The 13345-nt window shown below is 41.4% G+C and overlaps 1 protein-coding gene across 2 annotated transcripts in view; it reads left to right on the top strand.

Moving 5' to 3' along the window:
* The window catches only part of SYNE2 (spectrin repeat containing nuclear envelope protein 2), a 301999-nt gene that overhangs the window by 160480 nt on the left and 128174 nt on the right, over window positions 1-13345 (top strand). For both annotated transcript variants that reach the window (XM_056133152.1, XM_056133154.1), the window contains exons 55-58: window positions 1799-1981; window positions 3118-3255; window positions 8333-8518; window positions 11863-11985. In XM_056133152.1, the coding sequence (XP_055989127.1) occupies window positions 1799-1981; window positions 3118-3255; window positions 8333-8518; window positions 11863-11985 (630 nt within the window). The remainder of the gene's footprint in view (window positions 1-1798; window positions 1982-3117; window positions 3256-8332; window positions 8519-11862; window positions 11986-13345) is intronic.

The following is a 13345-nucleotide window of genomic DNA, read 5'->3' as shown; positions in this document are numbered from 1 at the left end:
GGGAACACAGACAGAATTACCAGATTCAAACCACAGAGCTGTCAGAACACACCTGGTGCATATGGTAGCACCAGGAATTGAACTCAAAACCTTACACTTTATGGGCAGGGTTACTTTGGTTTGGGAGCAATGCCTGGTGGTGGCCTGGGGTTACTCTCAGCACAGTGTTCAGGGGTCATTCCAGGTGATGTTCAGGGGACCACAGACCACACAGTGATGGGAATTGATCCTGGACTCCTGCATTCAAAGCACACACTCCAGCTCACTGAGCCATTTTTCTGGCCCAAATCTTGAAATCTCAATAAACAATTTAACTAGTCAAAAATTTCTCAAATATGTAAAAATTATGCCCTGATGCAAAGTATTAAGTAATATTTTAATATCTAACCTTTGAAACTTCCTTCACCCAGATATGTCTTACAGTTGAATCTCACCTAGTTTCTTAAGCCTAGGAAACAAATTCAGCTAATATTGCTGCTAGAATGTTCTGCTACTCCATCAATCCTGAACCAAAATAGTTATTTTCATTTTAATGGTTTTATTTTTACATTTAATGAAGATGGCCATTGGACTGGAGTAACAATACACAGCTTGTCTTGCTTGCAGCTGGCCCACATTTAGTCCCCAAACCCCAGATTGTCCCCCAATTCCATAGGAGTGATCCCTGAGTGCAGAACCAGGTGTGGTCCCATAACCAAAAATAAGGTCTTCTGTATTCAGTACATGTATATACTGATCTAAACAGGTTCTGTATTAACCAAAGCCCTTTGCTTAATAGTAAGGAGGGCTTTCCCAAGTGATGCTCAAGAGACGTTTGGCTTTTCTTAGCCAAAAGGGCTAGTGGTTCACTGTGGAGGCCTGAGGATATTGAAATGCTCAGGCCTCCTAGAGACGAGAGTTACCCTTGTCACCCCAGCTGTGCTCTGGAGCCTTTAGGGTTACACCTGGTTCGACTCAGGGGACCTCAAGGGCTGCAACCAGCAAAGAAAAAAACCTGTGGCAGCAGGCATTGAACCATGGGCTTTAATCCCTGTATTATCTATCCAGTCCCTCCCCCCAATCCCTGTTTACTTCATTGTGGGGGGCCTGGAGAGACAGTATAGGAGTTAATGCACTTGCCTTACAGTCAGCTAATCTGAGCACAGGCCTCAGCACTGTATATGGTCCTCTGCACACCACCAGAAGTGGTCCCAGAGCAAGAGCCATGATTAAGCCCTGAGCATCGCTGGGTGTAGCCTCAAAACGAAAATAAAATAAATCAATAATAATAATAATAATAATAGCCCTTTCACCTCAATCCCCTTTGGGACAAGGAGCAGGGAATGCCCAGCCAATTTCAGGGGCTGTTCCCAGCATGGTGCTTAGAGGTCACTCCTGGTGATCTTTAGGGGACCCTGAATGCAAAGCATGAGCTGCCTTTAAGCTATTTCGCTAGCCCCTAAAAATAGCATCCCTTTAAAAAGTAGTTTTACCTCATCATTCTTTAAAGATCAGGGTGACATTGACCTTTTTTGGAGTGATTTATCTCTGGAAATGTCCAGGTCTTTGTGTTCTCTTATAGCTAATTCATACTGAAGTGGAAACATTTAGAGTTAAGAGATCTTGGGAATTGGTTTTTTCAGGTTAGGGCACAGAGGCTGCTAGACCGAAGTTAATGAACAGCTGTGCCTGTGATGTTGTCTTTGTGATGCTGCTTTGGTCGCCTTTACAAGCGCAAATACCATGTGCAAACCAGGAATGAACACACTGAACCATGATGCCGGTTGCATTTGAGCTGACTTCTGATTTTCTTCTGCAGAAAATGTGGGATGAGCTGGATCTCTGGCATTCCAAGCTCAATGAGCTGGATGCTGAAGTCCATGACATTGTGGAAGAGGACCCGGGTCAGGCTCAGGAATGGATGGATAACCTGATGATTCCCTTCCAGCGGTATCAGCAGGTATCCCAGAGAGCAGAATCGAGAACCTCACAGTTGAATAAGGTATGGGTGATGGAACACACTTGCCCCAGTCACATGTGGGGTGTGGGTGATGGAACACAATAGCCCCACTCACACTACATGTGGTAGTAAGAGGGTTTGAAACAAAAGTACAATCAGACAGTTTCCCCTGAATCACCAGTCTGAGGTCCTGCAGCTGGAGCTGATGGGTAATGCAGGGACAAATTTTACTGTCAGGCTGTCCAAAGCAAGCATCCGAGTTATAGCAGGCATCCAGGCAAATGTCTGGCTTCCTAGTAGGTAAGGGTGTTTAGGGCAGTTGTCTGAAGAATCCGAGAGAGGGAGCAAACAGTTGATCTCCCACTCCCTTCCAAATAGGGGTGAGAGTGAATGAGTTGAATATGTGATCAGGCCAGAGCAGGATCTTTATGTCAGAGGAACGGGGATGGTACAGGACAAGACTGTATAGCAGGAGGAAGTACAAATTCAGTTTTCAGCTGGAAACTTAACAAGGCTAACTCAAAAAAGCTTGCTGAGGTCCTTAGCGTTGGCGCAGAATATCTTCAAGCCCTTCCACCTGTAATCAGATATGTGTTCATGGAAGGATCAGAACTTGGAACGAATTGGGCAAGTGACTATAGCAGTGGATCTCTGTATGTCTGACATGCCTCCAACTGAGAGAAATCAGGCTTCACTCAGGAATCATTCAGCAGAGGCACAGGAGTAAGCTGAAGTACTAGAGCACATACACAGCCCATGTGAGGCCCTGGGTTGGATCCCTCGTCCCACAAATCGCCCCCCCTCCCAGCCCCCGCCAAGCTTCCTTTGGTGTATCCCTCATGGCCAGGTAGCTCCCAAGGACTGTGCCCCTGTGCCAAATGACCCCCGGGCCCTCTGAATCCTTTGGGAAGTGGGGGACGGCTCTTATTAAAAATTATCCATCTCATGGAACCATGGCAATAGTACGCTTACCTTGCACACAGCTGACCCAGGTTTGATCCTGGCATCTCCTGTGGTCCCGCATGCACCGCCAGGAGTAATTCCTGAGTGCAGAGCTAGGAGTCACCCCTGAGCTAGTGTGACTAGCTGCTAGTGTGACTCAAAACTAAATAAATAAAAAGTCATTCATCTCAATGGGAGGCAACAGCCTGGGTTTTGGCATCCCCTCTCTTTCACAGGCCACAATTAAGATGGAGGAATACCATGATCTTTTGAAGAGCACTGAGGCTTGGATCGAAAATACCAGTCGTTTGCTGGCCAATCCTGCCGACTCTGACTCTTCAAAGATGCTGAGTCAGCATGCTAGCACCCTGCAGGTGAGTGATCTCCCAGTGCTTTCTGGGATCTGCATGACGAGCAGTTCTTAACTAATCCTTGTGGTGGCGATGTTCCCATTCTTTTCTGAAAAACAGAGTTTGAGAGAGGGGTGGATTTTTTAATAGGCATTTAGAGACCACGATTTAGTTCTTTCTATCCTCATAACTTCTTCATGACTTTGTATATATAATGCAGCCTGGGCTCTATGGACCCTCATACCCCCCAGTTACATAGTAAGAATTTTGCACTGATCTTTGTTGATAGTTTTGTTACAGAATCCAAACTCTGATAAGCTCACCACCCAAAGGCCAGTGCTCCCGAGACAAGAGCCAGTTCAAGAAAAATAGGTTTCTTCGGGTGCCAGCGCCTTACGAAAGTGGGCTTCTGTCCTGAATGCCATCGTACTCTCAGGCTGGGGCTTGGTGGGTGGAGAGGGGAAAGGAGTCAGTGGACAGTGGGTAGTGATATGTAACTTACCAGGGAGCATCAGAGTTATGATGATGATGGACTGTTTCTGGTAAAAGCTTTGAAATCACAATCTCTACTTCTGTTAGTCTCCAGAGAACTTGGGGGTTGTTCTCTCCCATACATCCATGTCTGACTCCTGGTTAACATTAAATACAATTTAGGAAAATACTCCTTGGTATGGGCTGAAGCAATAGCACAGCGGGTAGGGCATTTGCCTTGGCTGACCCGAGTTTGATTCCTCTGCCCCTCTCGGAGAGCCTGGCAAGCTACGGAGAGTATCTCGCCCACGCGGCAAAGCCTGGAAAGCTCCTTCTGACATATTTGATATGCCAAACACAGTAACAAGTCTCACAATGTTACTGGGCCTGCTTGAGCAAATCGATGAACAACGGGAGGACCGTGACTCCTTGGTATTAATAAGGGGGGTGGGGGAAGGAGTGTCTTTTATAGTGGCAGGCTGGGGGAATGTGGCAGGAGGGCACATTTGTGTGGGGAATGTATACTAGTGAAGGGACAGGTGTTGGAACATTGTATGACTGAAACCCAATCATGAACAACTTTGTAACTGTTTATCTCGTGGTGATTGAATTTTAAAAAAATTTTAGAAAAAAAATAAAGTAAGTCATATTAAAAAAAGAAGAAGAAGAAGAGCTAAGGGGAAGGCCAAGTGGAGTGAGATGTTCTAAGCATCTATGTGGAGAACAGGATGGTTTCTGTAATGCCTGCTCACTTAGTTTTGATGGGCAGAATCCTAAGATGACTCCTTATGTATTTGTCTCCTGATGTACACAAACCAATATAATCTCCCTTCTTTGAGTGTGGGAGGGCATATGAATGAGATGAGAGTCTTTCGATTGATTAGGTTTCAGTATATGATTCAGATAATGAGATAATCAGTCCCATGAAGGCATTAATTAATCATGATGAAATAATTATGTGACTCCCTGGTAGCAGACTGGAGAGAGTGTCTCTTACTAATTTTACAAGTTCCCCTACCATGAGAGGCCATGGCACTAGGGCCCCAGGGCATCCTTTAGAAGTTAAGAGTGACACCCAGCAGATAGCCAGCAGGGAAGCTGGGATCTCAAGCCTAGCACTGAATGTAACCGATATCCTGAATGAACTAGGAAAAGCTCCCTAAGCCCCAGATTGCAGTTTTGTGACTTTCTGAGCAGAAGATACATTATGCTATGTCTGAACTCCAAGCCATGAAAACTATGAAATAATCAATTTGTTGCCTTTTTAAGCAACTAATTTTGTGGCAGTTAGTCACAGTGTTGGGAAATTAATCCAGGGCTCTTCCAGCTCTAGCACACCCTGCTGCTGCACTCTCTGTCCTCCCCGGGACTCCACATGTATGCCTGGTCCATGTTGCCCAGACACAAAATGAGTACAGGTGTTTCCCTGCTGAGGCACAATGGCTGCAGTTGCTTTGTCTGTTCAGTTTTATTGTGAATCCCTATTTCCCTTCTCGTGTGATTCAGCCACGAGAAAGAATCTCATAATGAAGCTTTATTATGTAACAGTTTTTACAACAATCAACCTTCAGAATGCTCCCGAATCAGTCAGTGATCTCTTGCTTCTCAGATGTTTGAGACTTGCTGTCAAATTGTTTCCTTAGGGTGACACAAATTCTTTTACTTGCTGTCTCATCTTTACTGTCCCTATATTTCCTATTCCATTTGAGTTGACATTCCAAATGCATGCCATCTTTGTACTTGTAAATGCCTATTTTTAAAGACCATTTTCAAGGAATTTGAAAAGTTGGGAGAGGAATTATGCTTTCATTTGTTTATTTAATTGGATTTTGGCCATACCTGGAGGTGCTCAGGATTTACTCCTGATTCTGTTCCCAGGCAATGCTGGGGGACCTTATGTAGTACTAGAGATTAAACTGTGTTTGGCCACATGTAAGACAAGGGCTTAAACTCCCGTACTTTTGCTCTAGCCATTGTGCCTTTATTTTTTTCAAATAATTAAAAGTTTTAAAAAAGAAAAGAAACTAAGAATGTGCTGAACCTTTGCTACCTGCAACTGAAATAAATGTGATTGTGTGACAGTATTTCTCAGCATTTTCAGTACACTCTTAGCTGCTAGACTTAGTGGATGAGCTAGAGGTAAGCAGAGGCAGTAGGGACAGGGAGGTGCAGGGACAGCTTCTGGGAAATCTTTCAGTGACAAAGCCATCAAATCATTGGTTATTTGTGAGCACTTCATTTGGTTCCTGTATTGGAAACTGTTGTCCTACTATCAGGATACTTTTCCATTCGCTTTCCTTGCATTGTCAGACACTTAATTTTTGTACTCAGGGATCACGCCTAGAAGGGCTCGGGAGACCATGGGAAGGTGCAAGGATTGAATCTAGGTCGGTTACAGAGAAAGCAAATACCCTAACCAATTACTATTTGGTCCTGGCTCTTTTTTTTTTATGACTCTTGTTAAAGAAGTGACAAACTCTTGGGCCAGGGATATGGTTAAGCAGTAAAGCACTTGCATTATATGTGGGTGTTCAGTCCCCAGAACTGCACACAAAAATGAGAAAAAAAAATTAGTAAATCTCTCATCTGAGTTTTAAAAATATTTTAATTATACTCTAGCCAACATTGATTGTATTTATTAAAAGAGATATATATACATCTATGTTAAGTGCACTGCTAAATGAGTTTAAAATATATCTAGTTGTATAAAAAAAAAACATATATATAGTTGTGTTACCACCACCCAGTTAGTAAAGAACATTTCTATCACCTAAAAAGTCCAGTCATACTTTTCTGCAATTAATTTCGTTTCTCTTAGGTCCCCCTATGCTACATAATTACTCGTTATTACTCTGTTATTGATCTTTATTGCTATGGTTTTGCTTTTCTACAATAGTAGACAATAAATATAGTTACACATATGTAGTCTTAGTACCTTATTCTTTTAATTTGCATAATTTTTATGAATATTATGTTGATATGTAATTTACTTATTTTTTGATTGCCAAGTAATATTCCATTTAAGGAAATCTGCAATTCATTTATCTTATTGCCAGCCGATCCATCAGTTGCCAAATAAAAACTACTGTAGGGCCAGAGTGATAGTATTGAAGGTAGAGAGCTTGCCTTGCACATGGCAGTCCTGGATTCTATCCCTGGCATCCTATGTGGTCCTCAAGGCCCACTAGGAGAGATCCCTGAATGCAAAGCCCGGAGTAAGCCCTGAGTATTGCCAGGTCTGGCCTGAAACCAAAACAAAGATAAAAAAAAAACTGCAAATAGCTGGAGAAATAAATAGTATAGCAGGCAGGGTGCTTGCATTGCATGTGGCCAACCTGAGTTCGATACCTGGCACCCCGATAGACCCTGAGCCCTGCAGGAGTCATGCCTGAGCTCAGAGCCAGAAGTTAGCCCTGAACACCACCAGTTGTGGCCCCAAAATTTAAAAAATTACCTCAAAAGCTGTTTAAAATAATGAAATTTTATTATCTCATGTTTTCTGTGGGACAGGCATGGCTTAGCTGAGCTCAGCTGAGCTCAAGACTTTGTGTTGTATCTAAGAAAAATTAAGGTCACCAAATTTTCTTCTTCTTTTTTCCCCTAACAATTTTGGCATTTACTTTTTGTCTGTGATTCTTTTCAAGTTATTGTATATGGTGTGAAATGGATTTCTCTTTCCTTCCTCACTTCCTTTCATAGGAGTGTCCAATTGTTTTAGCAGCATTTTGTTTGTTAAACTTGCCATTAAATTATTTTGGTGCATTCGTAGAAATCTCTTCATCTTATATACTCGGTCTTATTTCTGGATTCTTTCTTTGGTTCTGTTGATCTAGGTGTGTATTCATTCATACAATGTCTGGGATTGAACTCCAGTCCTTTGTGTCATCTCCTTGGTCCCATCCTTCCAGTTGTTTCTTTGATAAAATCACCTGAAGACCAGATTAGCAAATTGAATATTTCCAGTATATGGCGAGATATTTTGAATTGCAAAAATTAATAAGTTATTAAGAGAGAAAAATACAATATAAGAAGAGTGAGAAAACTTTAAAATCAATGTTTCTACTATTATTTGGTTTTATCATATAGTACCCTTTTGGAATTAAGTTATTTAAGTCACTGCAAGCTAATAGGAATTTGTGTTAAGACTGTTGAACTATCTCATGGTCACCAGTGGCACAATGTGGTAAGAATTGAGGAGGATATTCACCCCAGGACTGGCAGGCTGTATGACCTCCTCTTCCTTTCTCACCCTCTACTTTTTTAGCATCTCTTTCTACCCCATAGTTCCTAAATCTCAAATCCAGTCAACAAAGAAAGCCTGAGTGGTTGACTTTGCCCCAGTTCATAGGGAATGGACTGCATACAGGTCAGGTGTTCTCACTTGTGTTAATACTGGCCGGAGGAGAAGAGTTCCCTGCTATAAAAAGAGCCCCTGACACTCACTAAGATGGGTAGACAATCTAAAGTCACCCACTCCTATTGCTAATGAAGCAAGCTAAGTGTTTTTCTAGGAAACTAGAAGGATGGAAGTTGGAAATGCTGAAATAATTTTGGATTTTTCTCTAATTTCAATTTTATTCAGCTTTTTTCAATATCCTAATGTTTGTTTTCTATATTTCTTATTATCTAGATGGCCTTGGAAGATTCAGAACAGAAGCACAATCTTTTACATGCAGTTTACACAGACCTGGAAGACTTGTCAGTCATTTTTGAAACAGATGACTTAGCACAATCTGTACAGAATTTAAGTCATGAGGTAGCAGATTTACAACAAAAAATAATGGAAAGCCTTCCACGGATTCAGAGAATGGCAGATGTAAGTTTGTACAGCATAAGGGTAGGATTTCTGGGGCTGGAGGGATGGCACAGCGGGTAGGGTATTTGCCTTGAACATGGCCAACCCCCAGGTTCAATTCCCAGCATCCCATATGGTCCCCTGAGCACCTCCAGGAGTGATTTCTGAGTGCAGAGCCAGGAGTAACCCCTGAGCATTGCCAGGTGTGACCCAAAAAGAAAAAAAAAAAAGGTAGGATTCCTTAATATCATTTGGTAAATTAGCTTGTCAACTCCAAATTATAGAAGATACAATGACATAGTAAATATTCCATTTATGTTCTTATTTTAAATTATATTTTACTATATTTTGCAATTATAATTTAAAAAATCTTTTTTCTGTTCTCAATCCAGAAGTTGTCCATTTTAAGAACAAAGAATGTTGTTCATATGATTCCTTGTGAGGTTAAGGCGCTAGCCTTGTATTCAGTCTATCTCAGTTTGATCCCCAGCACCATATATGATCCTCTGAGCACCACAAACGGTCCCTCCTGCCCTGCTGAGCAGAGTCAGGAGTGGTCCCAGAGCACCACTGGGTGTGGCCTGATGCTCTCAGCCGCCATAAAAAAAATAGGTTTTTTTGTGGGGGGTGGGGCACATCTGGTGATGCTCAGGATTTATTCCTGGCAGGGCTTGGGGAACCAATGTTGTACCAAAGATTGAACCCAGATTGGCCACAGGAAAGGCAGGTGTCCTGCCCACTGTACTATTGCTGCAGCACCCAAATATCTTTCATTAGAGAGGAGAGATTGTTGATTTCCAACATGGATTAGCAAAAAGGACTTAAAACAAACCATCTTCTTACATTGTTCACCAATAGCAAAGACTTACTGAGAGGATGCCATATGCCAACCATTGGATTTTTAAACTGTTGTGTTTTACTTAAAAATGTGATTAATTAAATAGCTTAGTTAGCTTGTGGGCTGGAGCGATAGATAGCACAGTGGGTAGGGAGTTTGCCTTGCATGCAGCCGATCTGGGTTCGATTCCTCGCCCCTCATGGAGAGCCCTGCAACTACCGAGAGTATCTCACCCACACGGCAAAGCCTGGCAAGCTACCCGTGATGTATTCAATATGCCAAACACAGTAACTAGTGTCATAATGGAGACGTTACTGGGCCATCTCGAGCAAAATCGATGAACAACGGGAGGACAGTGACAGTGACAGCTTGCATGTGAAAAATATATCCTTTATTTTGGAGGGGTAGGTATCACTCCTGGACTAGAGAGATTGTACATCAGGTAAGGCACTTGCCTTGAATACAGCTGACCTAGGTTTGATCCCCGGCATCCTGTATGGTTCCCAAGCACCGCCAGGAGTAATTCCTAAGTGCAGAGCCAGGATTAAGTCCTGAACATTAGTGTGTATGGCCCCAAAACAAACAAAAAAATTAATTCTTAATAAGAGCAAATCCTTATTAAGGGTGGCATCAGCTAGCAAAGAGCAAATAGTCTGAATTATTGACCTTTTGTTTCATCAGTTATATTCCTGACACCACCACACTTAATGTAGCATAAGGGGATACTAATTGTTATTCTTTATTATTGAAGCTTATCCCAAAAATGTTTAAGTCTTCTACTTTTTTTGATGAAAATTATTCTAAAACACAAGGTATAATTCTATATACTTTGAAAAATATAAAGGGACAGACAATACTTTCAAAGTAATTTAGTGTTTCCTCATTCATAAATTGTTGATATTACTACAAACAGCTGCTGTACTATACTTCCTTTGCTTCAGAATTATAATTCAGATTTATGTTTATTCTCTATTGGATAGTTCCCATTCTCTGTAATTTGGAATCTGTAGCTTATTTTTCTATTTATTTTTTCTATTCCCCTTACTGTTAGTTGTACCTTTGTTCTTCCACTATTTTGATGATGCTCAGGATTGAACCCAGGGCTTCACATGTGTGAACCATGTGCTCTACCCACAAGCCACATCTCTAGCCTGAACTGTACCTTTTTATGGCTACAGTGGGTCACAATGAGCTCTAAAGTAGAGGTCTAATGGCCCCTTTAGAGTTTGAGAGGACTCCCATATTAGATCTTATAGCATATTTCTCAATATGTAGGTTTTGTAGCATATATGATAAGCATTTTTTGTTTTAAGGTTCTCAGCTAATTTCTAGAGGTTGATGCAGATGAGAAAGTAAAAACCAGACAAATGATCTCCTGTTAAATGAACCTGACTGGGTTACAAAGTAATTTATTGACTTTCTGTAAGGCACCAGATCATTAAAGTGTAGCAAGAAAATCCTAAGAGTTTTCCAGCTCCTTCCTGTGTGTTCATTTTACAAGGACGATTTATTATTTTATTTTTAAGTGGTGAGAATGTTAGCCTTACTCGTTTTCAAATGACTAAGCACATTTCATAGAGAAATCTAAGGAATTGTTTATAACTGAGAATTTAGGTAAGAATTTATTTGTGTGCAGGATGGGGTTAGGGGGTGTTTGGGACATACCCAGTGATGCTTGAAGCTACTCCAAGTTCTCTGCTTGAAGGTCATTGCCAGCAGTGCTCAAGGACCATGTGGTGTCAGGAATTGAACCTGGTCGTGCTGTCTTGCTATAGAGATTGTAGAGATTGCTCAAACCTTTTTTTGGGGGGAGTGTGTGGGGGGAGTCACACCCTGGGATGCACAGGGTTACTTCTGGCTTATGTGCTCAGGAATTACTCCTGGCAGTGCTTGGGGGGCCATATGGGATGCTGGGAATTGAACCCAGGTCGGCCGCATGCAAGGCAAATGACCTACCAGCTGTGCTTTTGCTCCAGTTCCCTGCTCAGACCTTTGAGCAATCTCTACAGTTAAGAATTGGTTTGGGGGCTAGAGAGCTAGTATAGTATAGGGCACTTGCCTTACACATGGCTGGCCTGGTTTCGATGTGGCTGTGGCATGCTGCAGCAGCTATAACCTGACTTGAATCCCTGGCAGCATATATGGTTCCTTAGCATTGCCAGGGATCACTGCTGAGTACAGAGCCAGGAATAGCCCCTGAGCACTACCAGGTGTGGCCCAAATACCCTGCCCTCAAAAAAAAAAATTGACTTGGAAGCAATTGTTCTTGTAATTAAAATTTGGTTCTATGAAATATTTAATCCAACAAAGTATAACCAATGCCTTACAGCATAGCATACTATATCTAGGTTAACATTTTTATTAAAAACAATGTAGCTATATATCACTAGATTCATTTGCCAGAGGTACAGAGCCAAACATTTTGATTAAATAGAAGAATAGAATGAATGGGAAATAAGTTTATAGATTAATAATGTATATTATATTTAGCACAAGTGAGGGTTTTTGTTTGCTTCTTAAATTCTAGGATGTAGTTGCTATTGAAACTGAAGTAAAATCAATGGAAAAAAGAGTTTCAAAAATCAAAGCTATTCTGTTATCAAAAGAAATATTTGATTTTCCACCTGAAGAACATCTTAAGCATGGTGAGGTAAGTATGCATCATTATTAAAAACATTCCCTTATGATACTTATTATGCTTATTTTAAATGCAGTAATGTCATAAATGGTAAAATATATTTAGGCTGACTAGAATAATAGCAAAATATTAATTTCTTTAATTTCTTAAAATTAAGAAAAAGATAGTGAGGCCAGAGAGATAGTATAGGGATTAAAGCACTTACTTTGCATATTATTGACCCTTTTTTGAATGCCTGGAGTCACCTACAGTTCACTGGGCACCTCCGGGGGTCACTCTTGGCCTAAAGCCTGGAATAGACTCTGCAAAGTCCTGGTGGTGGCCCAAACACCTGCCCGCAGTGCAAAAAAAAAAAAAAAGTGAATATCAGTATTATCACTTATATCATTTGTCATCCAGTTGCTCATCAATTTGCTTGAGCGGGCGCCAGTATCAGTATTATACTTTAAATAATTTTTAAACGATTTTTATAAAGATAATTTTAAAAAACTATATAAAGATAATTTTTAATTTTATTTTTATTTTTATAAAATTGTTCATATTGTTTACATTCAATCTTTCAACACCAATCCCACCACCATTACATGTTCTCACCACCATTATTTCGAATCTTCCCACCACCAACACTCAAGCCTGCCCCACAGGCAGATGCTAGATAATTTATTTTGTATTGCTTGCTATGAATAGCATGGCGCAGCCTCACTCCTGGAATTCTAAAATTTTAGATAATTAAGGTCTGGAGACATCTCTGCAGTGAGCTGCTTGGTTCTGAGATTCATTTGTGAGTCACTGGATCGTGGCCATTTATACACATAAATGGCACCCAGAGGCAGTTCGTGGGCATGACAGCGAGGACCCCAAAGGGGCAGGGAGACAGGAAGGAGCCCTTCTCTATTCCTTGAGGCCTGGAGTTTGCAGTCACTAAAGAACCCGCTTACCTGGGGTTTTCCTTGGGTTCTTGAGGGTTGTGGCCTCCAGTATTCATATGGAGCATGTGGAAGGATGACACCTGCTCCCATTAAAGATATTTTTTGTATAGGTTACTTTTATATTTAATTTCTTCCTAAAATTTCAAAGTAGAGAAATTTCTCCTTCAAGACAAATCCAGATGTTTCATAATCCAAGAGCTTGAACCTCTCTCTTAGTTAGGAAAACCAGGATCTTGTCAGACTCTGCTGCTATTCTGTGTGACTTTGAGTAATATTTTGGGGAGGATTTTCTTTTTTGTTTCACTTTTTGGTCCACACCCAGTGGTACTCTGGCCTTATTCCTGGCTCTCCACTCAGGAATCACTCCTGGTAGGCTCTGAGGACCATATAGGGTTCTGGCGATCAAACATGGGTCAGCTGCATGCAGAGCAAGTGCCTTAACT

This window comes from Sorex fumeus, unplaced genomic scaffold (assembly GCF_029834395.1).
Source record: "Sorex fumeus unplaced genomic scaffold, SorFum_2.1 ptg000098l, whole genome shotgun sequence".
Classification (NCBI taxonomy): Eukaryota; Metazoa; Chordata; class Mammalia; order Eulipotyphla; family Soricidae; genus Sorex; species Sorex fumeus.
The sequence above is the reverse complement of the archived record's forward strand: the minus strand, read 5'-3'. Positions and strand labels throughout refer to the sequence as shown.